This window comes from Bombus huntii, chromosome 6 (assembly GCF_024542735.1).
Source record: "Bombus huntii isolate Logan2020A chromosome 6, iyBomHunt1.1, whole genome shotgun sequence".
NCBI classification, from domain to species: domain Eukaryota; kingdom Metazoa; phylum Arthropoda; class Insecta; order Hymenoptera; family Apidae; genus Bombus; species Bombus huntii.
This window is the reverse complement of record NC_066243.1, coordinates 9,861,155-9,877,678: the sequence shown is the minus strand read 5'-3', so window position 1 is coordinate 9,877,678 and position 16,524 is coordinate 9,861,155. Positions and strand designations below refer to the sequence as shown.

The 16,524-nt window shown below is 47.2% G+C and overlaps 2 protein-coding genes across 3 annotated transcripts in view; one reads left to right on the top strand and one right to left on the bottom strand.

Annotated features, from left to right (window-relative positions):
- Positions 1-503, bottom strand: part of LOC126866422 (uncharacterized) — a 211,985-nt gene extending 211,482 nt beyond the window's left edge. The window contains exon 1 of the mRNA XM_050619986.1: positions 113-503. The gene's annotated coding sequence lies outside the window, so the exon portion shown is untranslated. The remainder of the gene's footprint in view (positions 1-112) is intronic.
- Positions 504-631: 128 nt separating this feature from the next.
- The window catches only part of LOC126866397 (toll-like receptor 6), a 47,213-nt gene continuing 31,320 nt past the window's right edge, over positions 632-16,524 (top strand). Inside the window, exons 1-2 of one of the 2 annotated variants that reach the window (XM_050619927.1) lie at positions 632-5,302; positions 7,810-8,611. In XM_050619927.1, the coding sequence (XP_050475884.1) occupies positions 1,633-5,286 (3,654 nt within the window). In that variant the 5' untranslated portion in view covers positions 632-1,632 and the 3' untranslated portion in view covers positions 5,287-5,302; positions 7,810-8,611. Of the gene's footprint in view, positions 5,303-7,809; positions 8,612-16,524 lie in introns of those variants that run through there. The other variant, XR_007689859.1, reaches the window with a different exon arrangement.

Sequence of the window (16,524 nt, the reverse complement as noted above, 5' to 3'; positions counted from 1 at the left end):
CCTACTTGCGTCGAAAATAGAGCACAACGCGTGCCTCGCGATGGTTAGCTGCGCAATAGCTTTACGGTTGACCTACGATTTTACTGAAAATTCCGCCATATTGTATTCTTACCTTTTGCAAGCATTCGTAGACCAGGCTGATCGTCCCAGTAAGAATAAGATTTCATCGTACAGGCGAGGATGGGCATCGATGTCGAGATATAAGATGTCTCGAACGCTACAAAGTCCTTATAGATGAGAAAGCACAAAACACACGCGAGTTCGAAAACAAAACACTTTCGATCGGACAAACGGCGAGAAGATAGAAACAAGTTACGTGTAGCATCCCTTTCCACGCATTACTCTATTTCATTGGACGTTCGCGTATGTATACTATACACTGCGTAACTACGTAACATACCGGTGTTCGTTGGAGAGAAGTACGCGCGATTTCCACGTAGGTCAGTAAAAGATGGAAGAGAAGGGTACGAAGCAATACGACTATCTTTCTTACTCCATGGACGGTCGACGGGAGGCGCGTGCTCGCTGAATGCCGGTCCTCGATGTGTTAGTGCTGCCGCCAGTGGTGGGGGAAGGAACGATTGGTGGACGCTGCGTCGAGTTAGATGCTGTGGAGATCTCAACCGTCAGTTGCGCGGTGGTCGCCGTACCGGGTGTCACGGTTTAAGGAATTGTACTTCGTGGATAGTCTGTACGTTTCCTTATTCCTTTCATTCACGAACTCGTGTAGTTTTGTTTCGTCGACCGATACATGGAATTTCAGTGAACGAAATTTAAATCATAACCTCGAACAAAGTGTCGATTACATTGGAAACGTGAGTCGATGACACACGGTAATGGGAATGGGACATTCGTTGGAAAAGTTACGGAGCCCCCAGCGTTTTGGCGGAACGCGAGCATAGTGTTGTCTCACATAGCCGAACAGAAGTATGAGCATCACGTCGCTGGGAACGAGGTTAATTCGCGCCGGTGAGTCAGCACCGTGAACAATTAGCATTTTGATAGCGGGGGGTTGGTAACGAAGTTTACGGGATGCGCGAACTGAAATCACCGAGCATCTCGACGCGTGCGTAATTATCCGCAGATTTACTCTGTCGTTGGTACATCGTCGAGGACTTTCTCAGTCAAGTTGAGTGTCTCGCGAGTCGTAACGTGTAATAACGGCAGGTTGATGAAGGGCACTCGCGCGCGCGCTGGATCGAACGATTCGTCGACAGAGTGAAGTGTGATTCTTTTAAAGTGTAAACTACTTGGAAGCACTACAGTGAAACGCGATAATACTGGTACCAGAGCACCCTCTCGTAAATCGTTCATAAACCTAGCACGCCATTCGGACGACAGGTCAACTGGCAGTGAACTTCGTCCCCTTGAATTCCCATTAACGAAACTCAAGAATTGTTGGGATAGTTGAAACGATCTGACGCGTTCGAGCAGTAATAGCGAGTTCGGCATCGATTACCGGAGAGGGGGGGCACACACATGCCAGTCACTCGGAGTAAATATTGGAGGGCGTACACGAGCGACGACAACGTGCGTTAATAACGGAGCGTGTAGGACTACCGGGGAGCGGCGTGTGATGACCGGAAGTAGACGGAAGAGCGAAAACAAGGGAAGGCAACGAGTTCGCTAAAGATGCGTGGGCTCTCCGGTCCAGAAGGGTTCGGGAGATCGGTGTCGCTGTCGTTGGCCTACTGCTACTATCTTCTCGTGCCGGTATACCACGTGCTCGCCGTGACCAGCGAACTACCACCGAGGCTCGATTTACCGGAGTATTGTTCGTGGGACTCGCGACAGGATGGCGCGCTCACTTGCATTCACCGTTACACCGGGAACGACTCCCTCAGGACGAACTTTTCACAGGCGACTAGCGAATACGTGACCTCGATCAACGTCGTTTGCGAGGATTCAGAATCATTGGAAAATGGTATACTGAACGTGGACGGGTTCGTACAGTTATGGAGATTGCGATCGTTAAGGTTGACCGGATGCAAGCTGGTCCATTGGCCGGCAAAAGTTTTGAGCGGTCTGCGGGATCTACGTAATCTAACGATCAGGAGCTTAAACGGACGAAAGAGCAAGTACAGCTTGGAGCTGGAGAACGGGGCGTTCGACTCGGTGCCACAGATTGAGAAGATTGATTTATCGTGGAACAACATCTGGCAGATACCGGAACACTTGTTTTGCCCGCTATCGAACCTCCTAACGCTGAACATCTCTTGGAACATGTTGAAGGATATCAGCGAACTGGGATTCAGGGATATCGCGGAGAAACACCCGAGACGTCAGCAGGAATCGACCCCGTCGCCTTTCCCTTGTTCTCTGGATGTGCAATCGTTGGACGTGTCGAGTAATCAAATTTCGGTTCTCCCCGCCTACGGCTTTTCCTCGTTGAAGAGGCTCCGCGTGCTCAACTTGTCGAGCAACGCGATCTCCATGGTTGCAGACGAGGCGCTTCATGGACTCAGATCCCTCGAGACCTTCGACCTGTCTGGAAACAGAATCGTCGCGTTACCGACGGAAATGTTTCGGGACGCGGCCAAGTCACTGAAGGAATTGCGGCTCCAGAACAATTCCATCAGCGTGCTGTCACCGGGCCTGGTCGCGGACATGAATCAGCTTGTCGCTTTGGATCTGTCGAGAAACGCGTTAACCAGCTCCTGGCTGAATTCCGCCACGTTCTCTGGTTTGATTCGACTGGTTCTTCTGAATTTGTCTCATAATCGAATAAGTCGATTGGACCCGGCTCTGTTCAAAGATCTTTACACTCTTCAGATATTAAATTTGCAGTACAACGAGATCGAAACGATACCAGCGGATACGTTCGCGCCCATGAGTAATTTACACACGCTAGATCTAGCTTTCAATCGATTGACTTACCTGGACGCTTACTCTCTCAACGGATTGTTTGCACTTTCTCTGCTGTCGCTCGATTCTAATCAGCTCGAAGGTATCCATCCGGATGCCTTTCGCAATTGTTCCAGTATGCAGGACCTGAATCTATCCGGGAACAGTTTGGACAGCATACCGGTCGCACTGAAGGACATGAGAATGCTGCGTACGCTGGACCTCGGCGAAAATCAGATCAGAAGCCTGAACAGACCCGGTTTCCGTGGAATGTCCAGTCTGTATGGATTACGAATGATCGGAAACGAGATCACGAACGTCACTATGGAGGATTTCGCTGAGCTCCCCGCTCTTCAGATATTAAACTTGGCACGGAACAAGATCGAGGTCGTCGAGGACGGCGTGTTTTCCACGAATCCAGCGTTGCAGGCGATTCGTTTGGACTCGAATTTGTTGCAGGACATGTCCAGTATGTTCGCCAGCGCACCTGGTCTCCTCTGGCTGAATATGTCCGACAACATGATCGTACAGTTCGATTACAGTTATCTGCCAGAGAAATTACAGTGGATGGATCTACATAAAAATCTTATTATGGATCTCGGTGTCGCGCCACAGGGCATAAGATTACAGACGCTCGACGTGTCGTTCAACCGGCTAACGAGGATACATTCGAGGTCGATACCGGACTCCATTGAGCTTCTGTTCGTCAACGACAATTTGATACAGACTGTGGAGCCTCAGACGTTTTTCGACAAGTTGAATCTTACCAGGGTGGATCTCTACGCGAATCAGATCGTCAAGATGAATCTGTCTGCGTTTCAGTTGACCCAGGTGCCCGCGTATCGACAATTGCCAGAGTTCTACATCGGTGGCAACCCCTTCATATGCGACTGTACAACGGAATGGTTGCAAAGAATCAATTCGTTGTTGCTGAGACAACATCCGAGAGTAATGGATTTGGAGTCGGTGTACTGCAGGCTTCCGTACGATCGTCACAAATCGTTCATACCGTTGCTCGAGGCGAAACCGTCTCAGTTCCTCTGCACGTACAAGGCTCATTGTTTCGCGCTGTGTCATTGCTGCGACTTCGACGCCTGCGACTGCGAGATGACTTGCCCGACAAACTGCACTTGCTATCACGATCAATCCTGGTCGGCGAACGTAGTGGATTGCTCGAACTCCGGTTACAAAACCCTCCCCGGCCGATTACCGATGGATGCCACCGAGGTTTACCTCGATGGAAACAATTTCGGGGAATTGAATTCCCACTCGTTCATCGGCCGTAAGAACCTGCAGATTCTGTACGCGAACGATAGCAACATCATCGCTATACGCAATCATACTTTCAGCGGTCTGAAGCGTTTGTTGGTCCTTCATCTGGAGAACAACAAGATAAGCGTGCTCAACGGCGTGGAATTGATGCCTCTGGAGAACCTGAAGGAACTCTACCTACAGAACAATCTACTGACGTATATAGATAACGGAACGTTCCTTCCGCTACGTCAGCTGGAAGTGTTACGATTGGAAAACAATCGACTTGGCACTTTCGCTGTTTGGCAGCTCGGCCAGAATCCATATTTGGTCGACATCGGGTTGTCCAGTAACCCATGGAGTTGCGAGTGCTCGTACTTGGACCGAGTACGCGAGTGGATGTCCCGTAACAGAGCGAAGATAAGCGACTGGAGGAGCGTCACCTGTTCCCTTGGTATACCTATTACTCTTCCGGCGAACGGATCGGTCATAAATTGCGCGGCATTAACAGGCACGACCTCGGTCATCGAGACTCGACCGCTCGAGGCTTACTTGCCGCTACTGCTCGCCACCGCCGTGCTGATTTTTGCCATGGTGGCGCTGGTGTGTGGTGCATTCAGGCATCGTCGTACCCTGAGGACATGGGCTGCCAGCAGATGCGGCCTCAGAGCGTGTTACAAGACAGCAGCTTTCGAGGATCAAGAGAAACCCTTCGACGCCTATATCTCGTACTCCGCCGTGGACGAGGCGTTCGTTTCGACGATTCTGGTACCTGGTCTGGAAACTTCTTACCGGCTGTGTTTACACTACCGTGATCTAAGCGCCGGTAGCAACGTGGCCGATGCAGTGGCGGAAGCGGCCGATTCTTCGAGAAGAACCATCCTAGTATTGTCGAAGAACTTTCTGCACGGCGAGTGGGCCAGATTCGAGTTTAAAGCGGCGCTGAGGGACGCTCTGAAAGGGAAGGGCCGCTCGGTGATCGTGCTGCTGGTAGGCGGTGTGGGTCCACGAGATCTCGACGCCGATCTCAAAAAGAGAATCTCGTCGCACACCGTGCTGGTGTGGGGGGACAAGTTGTTTTGGCAGAAGCTAAGGTTCGCCATGCCAGACGTGTCCCCTGTTCCTGTTTTGGAGAGACCCCTGCCATTGCCGCCACCGCCACCGCCCCCGGCGCAGCATCAATGGACGTAGAACTGCCATTATTTAGGTAAGAGCCGTTATTTAATCTTCTTACTCTCTAAGAATACCTTTGGTTTTTTCTTTTCCCTGCCCGTTGGAAAGGAGTACGATGGACATTCGAATCGAGATCGGCAACAATAGTCAAACGCGAAAGTGGGTATAGAATCGAGGCGAACTCTGGATTGAAAATTCAGCCAAGATCAATGATTTCTTTCTATTTTGAAGATAAACGTTTTTTCTGTTCCCCGTGGTTGCTTCACAAAAGAACAGCGTTTGCTCTCTGAATCGATCGTTTACCAGCTATATCTAGCAAGCAAAGTATGCCGATTCCATTTCCAGTTCGCTTCGATTCTAAGCTACTCCTGCCCCTCTTTGAACCAATCGTCTCGAAAGAAAGGATCTCGCTGTTCACCGGCTTAGTCATTCGCCAGATTTTTATTATACCGAATCGGTTGTTCCGTCGAGCTCGTCGAATTTCAAGTACATCCTACTACGCGTCCGTGGTTCGATCGGATTTATAGCGAACGCGCTTAAACGATCGAATCCATTCGTAGAAGCCGAAACACGTACCAGTACAGCGATATCCTCTCTAACAGCAATGCTCTAAAATTATATATCATACCCAAATGACAAACTAACGAGATCGTAGCCGTTTCATTGAACACGAGCCTCGACCTATGGCCTCGATTTAACGGCGGCACATTTCGCACCATTGTGATCGAACCGTGAATGGGGTCATCTTCGGCGGGCGGGTTTTGCGGGAACATATGGAACGATCGAAAAGTATACGAACCGATATTACGCGTGGAATTTGTCGTCATCGTCGGGCCAGTTGTCGTCGAGTTCAATTAGAAAACTCTATTGATCGAACTCACCCTCCGTAGTGGGCCGTTCACGAGTCCGCAACAATTCTCACCCACTTACCAATTAAGTTGCCTTTATCGGATGGCTCCCTGCCAGCGTGCAAAGGAACACAGTCAAAATTACATCGTCCGCTCGTTTCGCGTACGGACATTACCTTCAATCGATTATCATTGGCGTCGTCATTGCCGTTCTTAATTCAATACAGGTTTCGACGTGCATTTTGCACGACAACCTATTCGCTTTCGCCGATGTCTAACGTTAACATGTCCCCGATACCGAGCGCCACCGCCTAGCCTTTTAACGCAACTTGACGATCTATACCATGACACATAGCTAATTTTCTCCGTGGTATATTAAACCGAGACGTTCTACTGTTCCACTTCTTCCAATCCATGTTTCTATGGAATTTTCATAATACCGTTCATTCGCGATCTAATTAAACGATTAGCGCGTGTAGCCTGCTCTACTTCGTCAATTTCCTTTCATCCCTAGTGAAAAAAGTTATTAACCTCTGTATCTGATCTGAAGCAATTTTACTCTTCGAAGGGTGACACGTTCGTCGGAATCACATATTTGTGCTACGGTTACACATTGTCGGTGGAACAAGGAAATTAGGAAAGTCGATTGATTGGCCGATCCCTCGGAATTGTGCGGCGACAATGGCGTCGCACCCCCTCGGCCGACTTTGTTCCTTTTATTCGTGTCAGGTGGCCGTCCTCGTCCACGAGAACTCGCTCGGTCGTGTTAACTTTTCGTGACACGCTTCAGTTTCAGCTGTTCGGCTCAAGCTACGTATCCGCTCGGCCAGTGACCGTTCGAGGGAAATCCGAAGGGCACAAGGGACCGTCTGCGATGGTCCCTTTTTATTCGGCGTATTCACACCTTGTGCCGCCAACGCTTCCATTAGCGGCTGATCCGTTGATAAGCCGCATCGATACTGGTCTTGCTTTTCTTCCTGAAATTACCCTCGATCCAGTCATCTTACGGGATTACGTTAGAAATGCATTCAGTCAAACAATATGTGATTGAAGCCACTTTCTATTCTCGTATCTGCGTTATCTTCCGTTCGAGAAAATATACAGGAAACAGATACTTTCGCTTCCTTTCGAGGCTTCTCTGATTTACCAGGATATATATGGTAGAGTATCTTATCGTTGTATCACGCGATTCGAGCGAACATATGCAGAGGAATGTTTCTAAATTCGTCTCTCTGATGGAAAAAGTTCGTAAAGATCTTCGTATGGAAACTCGTCGATAGTCCTATTTTCGTGTCCCGAATATTTGGAAGGCGATTCTACTGCAGAATAAGAAGAAAGAGGAAGGATCCTTGGTTGTTAGTCTGTCGTCGAACGAAGTAGAAGGAGAGGAGGCTCTTTGTAAGATCACATCAAAAAGGCAGACGGTAACGGAGAAGCTAGGGTTTCGTCAGGCTCTCACTATGGGGGAGAAAGAGGACCGTGTGCTCTTTTTACCGTGATTTATTGCACGCCATACGCGTAGCGGTACGGGGGTTTTGTTGTCAGTTTCGATTTCGGCTATGATGTACGAGTCGAGAAAAAATGGGTTTCCATCGATTGGCCTGTCGTAAGCTACTTCATAGCGCGCGCGCACTCTTTCAAATGTACCGCGTAATTTAGTCCCATAATTCCCTTGTATTTATGTGTTTTCCAGCTACGGCCAGAGGGTGGTTACTGGGAGAAAGAAAGAGAGAGAGGGAAAGAAAGAGAAAAAGGGAGAGAGGGAAAGAAAGTACGGAGGGCGCATAAAGCGCGCGGATAAAAATTGCCGGCGCGAGATCGCCGGTGAAAAATGCTTTTTCGCCGTCGATCGTACGGCTCTCGAAATACGTGTCCCGCCTCCTAATTGCGTGGAGCCCGGCGGCCGTTTTCGTTCGCGTAGCAAACTCTCATCCGGGGAACAAAAATCTGCCAGTAATCCCCGGAGCCGAACGCGCTGTCGAACGGAAAAGGAAAAGAGAACACACGGGGGCTGTCTCGAGGCGTCCGCCCATCGGAACAGGTAGAAATCTACGATCGCGCGTACCTGTTCGTCGCCCTTTACATTTGTACCTGACAACGGCTGGACCGAATCTGGAAGACAAATGGGATTACCACCGGCCTTGCGTTTTCCCTGGCCCTGAAGGGACGTTAGAAATTAAAAGAGGATTTGTACCGGTGGTTGATTCGTTGGTTTCTTTTTTTCTCGACACACCCTTCCCTTGACGGTGGGTGGTCGTTTCGGTACGGATTTTCAAAATGACGCAACGGGGATGGTAAAGTCTGCGACTTTGTCAGCGTCATGTCGCGGCTAAACAGCCTTCTTCTGAAGTTTGTAAATAATCAAAGTTTGGATCTATCTTGACAAGAGGATAATCTGTATCTAATTTAAGAAGTCGGGTAGACAGTGAAACGAGTTAAGTTAAAGACTGCGTGGTGACTGTGAATGCAATAAACGAGGAAGTTGAGAAAAAAAAGAAAACGGTTGTTTCTCTTTTAATTAATTCCCGGTCGGATCTTGCTTCTCCTTTGGTCTTTATTCTCTAGAATCTCTCCTCCTTTATTACTCTCTCTCTCTCTTTCTCTCTCTTTCTTTTCCTAAGAAGACTGCGTTTAATGCACGATTATTTATTTAGTCGGCGACCGTCAGTGGCCACCGCATCGGAATTAATTGAAAGAAACCGCACACTACTATGCCTCTTACTCGTTAGGCTTTTCTACGCACATTACGCAAATTGCACGATAAGCTTTACGATCCGTGGTACGCGAGACGGAACACCGCCACCCGGTTTAATTACACGCACATCGGAAGAACAGCATCGTTATCTGAAAATTTTCCATCTCCAGATACTGTCCGGAAGCGTTAGAAAATGTCTTTCCCTTGAAAGCAAAAATAGACGAAAGTAAGAGGAAGGAAGGACCATGGGAGAAGGACAAAAAGAAAAGCAAACATACAGAGCACTGTTATCCTGTTCCAGGCTCATCGGGTTCGAAGCCGCTGTAGATCACGCTTAAGCCCCTCATAAATTTCTATAAATCTATTAACTCGCGATGCATTTACATAACAAAGAGAGGATATTCCGACGCGCTCTCTGCATCTGTCCACGTCGATAAAAACCGTTCGCGAGCATAATTTTCGATCGCAAAAATATCGAGAAAAGTCTCAGGGATCGTGCGCCATCGATCGGTGATAATGAAACGACGCGATACGATTTCTCGCCCCGGCGCGACGAAGCGCTCGAAACGACAAACTATCTGTCGCGTTATTCCCTGGTCAGCCATTTCCAGGTCAGGATCGCGAGAACAGGAAGGATGGATCGGCTTGACGTAACCGCATATCGACAACCGTGCTATTACATTCTCAGATTGGCGTATCAGTCGCCATTGGCATTATCAGCTGTCCACCGGGTGAAATGCACTTCGCAGCGAAACTAGTGGCAGCTCCAGTCGATCCTCGGTGGCCTCTCATTGTCAGTTCGGTGTTTTACGGGGCCACCAGGTCACCGCAGCTTATAAGGGTAGCGCAGTTTGCTTTTATCCTTTCGCCTCGTTGGCATTGTGCGCTCCTTTTCTGCGAATCCTTTCGAAAGCCGTTCTTTCCACAGGCATAAATGTAACTCGAGATATATACTCCGCGAATGAAACGAGTCAAATAAGCCGCTGGTGTTTCTTCAAAATCCCTCCTCCGTCTCTGTTTCTCCAGCTTCCTCGTTTTCCTGCTTTCGTGCCATTTCCCCTGCGTTCTTACTCTCTCTCTCTCTCTCTCTCTCTCTCTCTCTCTCTCTCGCTCCCTCTTTATATAGGCGTGAACCACTCCGAGCCGCTCTTGACGTTCCAACCGGGAGGGAGATTGGGAAAACGTGCCCAGATATCCGCTTCCTTTTCGACGGTGGCCGTCTCGTAGCACTCTCGGCCAACCCCCGCCGCATTACGCCGCGAAATGAATCGCACCGCTGGAATGAATGAGAGAATAACGAGCGACGATCCCGAGTGTGATTTCCACTGGTGAATAGTTAAAGGTAGAAACGATGCGATTCGCTGAATGGCCGACCGTACCATGAAGGAAACGATCGTTATGAAATTTTCGGTGGAAATTTCCGAAACAAAAGTGTCAATTTAGTTTCATTAAAAAATAAATACAGCCTGTAAATCGATGGGATTAAAAACATTTAATCTAAGAACACCGTCGGTAATTTTCTTTAATCCGTTTGCAAGCAATTTTCAACTAAAATCTACTATCCACTCTCCATAATATATGAACAAATATAACAGGGAGGAAAATTCGTTCCCGATATAATAAATCTGTTTAAAATTGCAATTACGCCGAGCGTGCGAGGGGTCATCGTCCTCTACAAAACGGCCCGTCGGGAATTTTATTAAAAAATACACGTGGAAATGGTGTAAACGTCAATATTTGCTCTTCCCTCCTACTCATTATCCACTCTCGTTTCGCGCGTTCCTCATTAACGAAAAGGTCAGTGTTTCTACCGGATCTCTCCAATGCAATGCTTTTGCTCTGCAAATATCGAAAATCTCCTATCGACGAGATACCGCGCGATTCCAGTAAGGTGATACGATAGCACGCAATAAAACACGTTATTTCATAACTTCGGTACTTTCTCGAAAATCGTACTAATCTTATCGGACACGCCATCGTATCCAGAGTGCACCTGCATCTCTGTGCAATATTTGAAGAGCTCAGAATTTTTATGGCGCTTTTAGACCCGGTCCATACGCATCTCGTAGTTTTTTCTTCGAGTTCCGTGCACAGCCGGCCCCACTCTCTGCCACTCCTCTCTTAGTGAAGTCGTTAACAGACTTATCTCGCAGCGTGTTTGGTCAATTTGGAAAGCATCTCTTCGCTTTAGCGCTCGACGATTTCCATCCCGAGTCTCGGGTATACACCGGCTAACTTCGTCATCAGAGTGCTTCTTGCGTCTTACTTAAGAGCTACTTCCACTTTTAATACGCGCTTCGTGCTGCTTTTTATCTTATCGAACTTCTTTCTTCGCTCAACGCTTCCTCTTTTTTTTTTATTGGCTTCAGCTCCTTCCATTCGGCGGTCCGTCTTTGTATACAGGCTCTTACGCGCGCTTTCAACTAGGATGGAACAAGGTTAACGCGGGCTGTTCGCGTCCTCTCGAAAGTCTCACGCGATCGCATGTCTTTTCTTGGTTACTCTACCTTTTTGTAATAAATTTTATAAAATTCAAGAGCAGTAGCGGGAAGATCGAGGCTACACTGGCTTAATGGCTCTTGATATTGCACTTTGGCGTAAAGTTGCACAAAATTGTAAATGTTTAACAGAGTATCATTTCTGTTCGTTCAGTGTTCGTTAATAGGATAGCCAAAGAAAAGAAAGATTAGAGTAAATAAAACGTATTGAAACGATATAAATGACTATTACGTAGAATGTATGTGAACCGGTTCGTGACTGTTGGCGTTTTGTATTTCCCTACTCCCACCACTATACCCGCTCGAAGCCAATGTCGTTACGAATAATTTAATTGTGATGTTGGAACCTTTTAAATCTTTGGTATCTTATCGAGGAAGCTATAAAACTGGCCCGCAACGTTGCCTGAATATTTTAAGGCAATTGCCATCAAAATGTTACTTTTTATTGCCTCCCCACGCGTTCGATGTATCTCTTCAGCTATCCCTTGCGCGGTCGCTCGTTTTTCCACAATTTGTTCGTTCCCAGCTGTCTGAACTCGTTTTCCTTCGGTCAGGGCTTTTTTAATCATCGAAACGGAAACGTCGCATGGAAATTACAACGACGCTCATTGCCATGCGGGAAAAATATTATATTAGACCTTTTTTTCAGCGAAATTTTTCACGGTCCGCCCTCGACCACGTGGTATTTTTATCATGGCCAGCGTAATACGGTGCTGCATATACGCAGCTTCCGTAAAATATGGTTACGTTGATTACTTTTTTTTTCTCTCTTTGCCTCATGCCCCTGTTATCCTTACAAACCACCCCCTTAGCGGATCCCCATTTTACTGCGCTTTTCCCCTCGCTTCTTGTTCGGTTAATGTAAAGAATCGGATATGACTCACCAGAGAAGGGAACAGGAATTTTCAGCGGATTCATGGCGGCGTACAAATCGATACGTTCTGCGTTAAAACGCCCGCACGGATCTACTGGCTGATTTCGAATCCTTCCGGACCGTTCCGTCCTCGAATATCGTTCCCCAAAATGTTTCTTGCGAACTTTTCAGAAAACCAGGCCGTATCGACACGGTGCGCTACGCGCTGGCTCACGGTCGAAACGTCGACACACGAGTTTATTTGAACGGTTGCCGGAGAAAGGGAGAGAAGGCGGTGAAGAACGGAAGTGCGCGCACGAGCAACGCGGCCACCGGAAATAACAGACTGACCTTAACATGGCCACTGGTGCAAACTTTCAGATGTTATGAGTGTAAACTCGGGCCGTACTATCATCCACCCCACAGTCAGATACGCGGCGCCCCGTTTTATTTATGAAACGAAAATATTCTCGCAGACCGGTGCAGCCGCGGCGAGAATAATTTTCCGCGCGCCGCCGCGAGAATAATTTTCCACGCGCCGCCGTTTCGAATTAACCGCGTCCGGCTACGTTTCGGCTGATACAGAAAGTTATCGTTGCACGGCTGCGTGCACCTTGTCGATCCAGTTTCCGCCAACCTGGCTGCCGGAATATTACGTTCCCTTGAGGTTACCTAGGTTATTACGTTCTCTTTCCGGCGAGTTGCTTGCTTAACGAATTCGTCGCGAATTCTCCGATGTAATTTCCATTGAAATTCCTGTTGGGTCGAAAGTTAAGATGTACCGTAACGTGTACGAGAAACCAAGATTTCCCAATTTTAATCTTTCGCGTGTTCGAGCATGTTTCTCGATTCGATGCGACGGGTCGACATAATTGTTGAAGATTTTAATCACGTCTGAACAGATGCTGCTGACAGTACTCGTCCCACTGTTATTCAATTAAAAAGAGAACAAAACCTAATTCTCTTTTATTAGCAAAGTTAAGTAACGTGAGATCAACCAACGTGGTTAATCCTATTATATTTCAAACGTCAGACGATCTCGCGAAAATCTGTTCCCTGGAAAGGGTAGCAACCCCTCTGAAATTAGGCTGGCCCCGTTAACAGCTGCGACAGCATGGCGAATTCCGAAACGCGATCAATTTATCAGAGAGAAACGTGGACGTGACTAGACTTAAGGCACGATACATATGGCCGATTTAACGATATTGACTGGGAAACTGGATTCATGATCGGTCCTGACTGCAAGAGATTATGCCTTTCCATGGAATATTTTCAGCGACGACATAAAACCGGCCGGGTTTGAAAACGCCAGTTAGAGAGGTGGGAGAGAGGCAGTCGTGTAAAGGAGAGGATCGAAGCCAATTATGCGCGGTACCAGCGTCAAATTCGTTACGGTGTTACATTGTAATCGAACACGCGCGACAGCCAGGGGAACGCAGTGAATGCGTTTAATGGGGGGAGAAATTTTTGGACAGTCGGGTCCAGGTCCAGATCCCGTGACTGGTAGCTTTTGTTGTAGGGTTTTCAGGATTTCGGACTAGGGTCTCCTCCCTACATTTCACTCTGTCTCTCTCCCCCTCTCTCTCTTGTTCACTATTGCCGTCCGATGATTTTGCAGTTCACCCCGTGCCGCCCTTGGCGTTAATTACTTTCTCGTTTTTGAGCGACGCTGTTCGCCGATTTTTCCTTTGTGCCTGATTAATGGACGCGGTAAATGCTGGCGTGCAAGCGGCGCGGCGTTCGTGAGATTGACAGACGCGACAGGAGTGCGGAACGCGATCCAGAGGGTAAATGGCAATTTTTTCGCCGTGAACCTGGCCCCACTGTTCAATTTCTACCTGGATCAGCATAGAGGACCGACCAAATTTTGTGGTCATAAAATCGAACATAATATCTCACCGTTAACATATCATTCCTTCACTTCCCTTCTTCTATCACGATCATAGTTAAATCCGTACTTGGAAGAAAAAGATTCCAGCACAGATATTGTATATCGGAGATTTAAGCAAGGCCAAATCGCGGGAAAAGAAAATGGTATCTGTTCGAGATTTTCCAGCAGGACGTCTCGAAGGAAGGTAGCGAGTATCGACGTTGGTCTGCGCGGTCGTGAATTATTTACGAGCTTTCGCCGAGCCCGACCGTTTAATTCATACGGAAGGAACGATAATATCCGAGGGGGATGAGGGCCGAGAAGAACGGGAACGCGTCGTCGAGCCCGCCGACTGCGGCTCACCATTGTTACGCTCGGCGACGAGTTTGAAAAGGACAATTTTTCTGGCCGCTTTGCAATTCGTCGGATCTAGGACGGAAGACGAATGCCACGAAGCATCGCGGCGGATTCCTTTCAAACAAACTTTTCGGAATTCAGGCAAGCAAGCAGCCAGCCAGCCACGTTCCCTTCGTTTTCAAGCAGCGCTTCCTCCTTAGCGTTCCCTTGTTATTTCAATTGCCGGCACTCTACCTGTCATCGAAGTGTCAGTTCAGGCCTGGCCCGTTTTAAAAGAGCAAACCGTCGCGCTACAATTTCTCTGCCTCCCTCGTCCATTCAGGGGATGATAACCGTGAGAGGATCGAATATAGTCGGCGAGGCAGCATCTTGTCTCGTGTCTTCTCTGTGCGTACCTCTCTTTCCTCTTTCTCCCGCGCCCTGTCATCTTTCCTTCGTTTCTATACCTCCCTCCCTCGGTCTTTCGCGTTTTGTGCTCCTTTCTTCTCCGAGAATCCGCAAAACGGGCCGCGTCTGCCTATCATAACATCCTCGTTTTCACGGTAACAATGTCGGCGTAACGAGACGTGCGACGGGAATATCGAATGCGAACGCAGGCAGGCAAACTGTCCGAGATAGGAATTGGAGATATTCGTGAACTTTCTCCCTTTGAGAGGTACAAATTTTTTACTTTAAGAGAACCTGCCGAACGTGACGATAGAAAGGGATGCTGCGCGTCTCTTTCGTACATAGTTTCTTTCAAACACTAGTCTCGCGTTGTGTATGAGAAACGTTAACGCGATATTCATAGTGGTTCTCGTCTTTCTCTTAAATTCGTAGTTTCTTCCAAACAGGATCCTTGCGCTGTGTGCGAGAAATGTTAACGTGATATTCATAGTCGCTCTCATCTTTCTCTTAAATCCTCAATTATCATTCTCTTAAACGATTTCAACATTTGTATAAGCTTCTTCAAATGCTAAATGTACTTTTAATAGCTGCCACGATGCATTTTCCAAGCTTAGACTCGTAAAAGAAATATGTGTGTATATCCTAATTGTATTATAATTAGACTGCGAGTGTTTATGCACGTGGGAGGATTTAAAGCTGCAAAAATGAAGAGGACGCGTATTCTACGCGAAAGATATGTAAAGTATTTGAAATAAAATATTTCATACCTTACAATTATATGTATCTTGGAATTAATAGACGAAAGAAATCGTCGTTTACATTACGTTCATAAAAATATGAAATTGCATAAATATTCAGAGTCTACCTAAGTGTCTTAAATTGGCAATTGATTTTTCAAGCAGTCGGATTCAATCATTCCTGTAATAGCTCGAGCGTTTCCAATTAAAATTAATACCAATTTTTCTCGGCGAATTTCACCGTCGATTATACCACTTTGTGTATCATTTTCCGTATTTCTGCACCGTAATTTTTGTAATCTGCCGTGTGCACGCCCGGAATTACGAGAATTTCATACCCGGTACGATTTTATTAAACGGCACGTTCGCGCAATCGGAATTTCACCCGTGTAAAGGTAAACAAGAACTTCAAGCACAGCTGGCATTCGTTTTCTTACGATGGTAAACGTTAAATGCATTAGCGTTTAACAATGCGCGAGAGCGCGTGTAATCATTAGCCAAGCACAAAAGCTTCGCCCGCTTTGTTTTCCAACTCTAGTCGTCGTTACGTGCATTTAATATCGGAACACGATCAACCGTTCAGAATGGTTTCGTTAAATTAAATCGAATTGTTGTTCCACTTACATAAACAACAACTTCTGTTTCCATCACGTGTAGGAATTAATTCGGTGCCGTCGCGTGGAATCAATTACAGGTGCATTTTAAACGGAGAATCCAAACAGTTGTGGGGCACTTGCAGTGATCCAAGAAACAATTAGCTGTTGTTTGAATAAATTAGGATAATAATGAGTTTATCAGAAGAGAAAAAAAGAAAGGACGTCAAATTAATTTCTACGATTAATACAATAAAATCGCGTCAAATACGATACACAAGAAAATTTCTACTCTGCACGTAGTTCCATGCATAGCTTATCGATATTCTCGGCTTTTATCTCTGCGATCTATCGAACAATGGAAACTTCAATAGGAAAACGGTACGCGGACCGTTCGATAATTTACGGGTACGTGTAA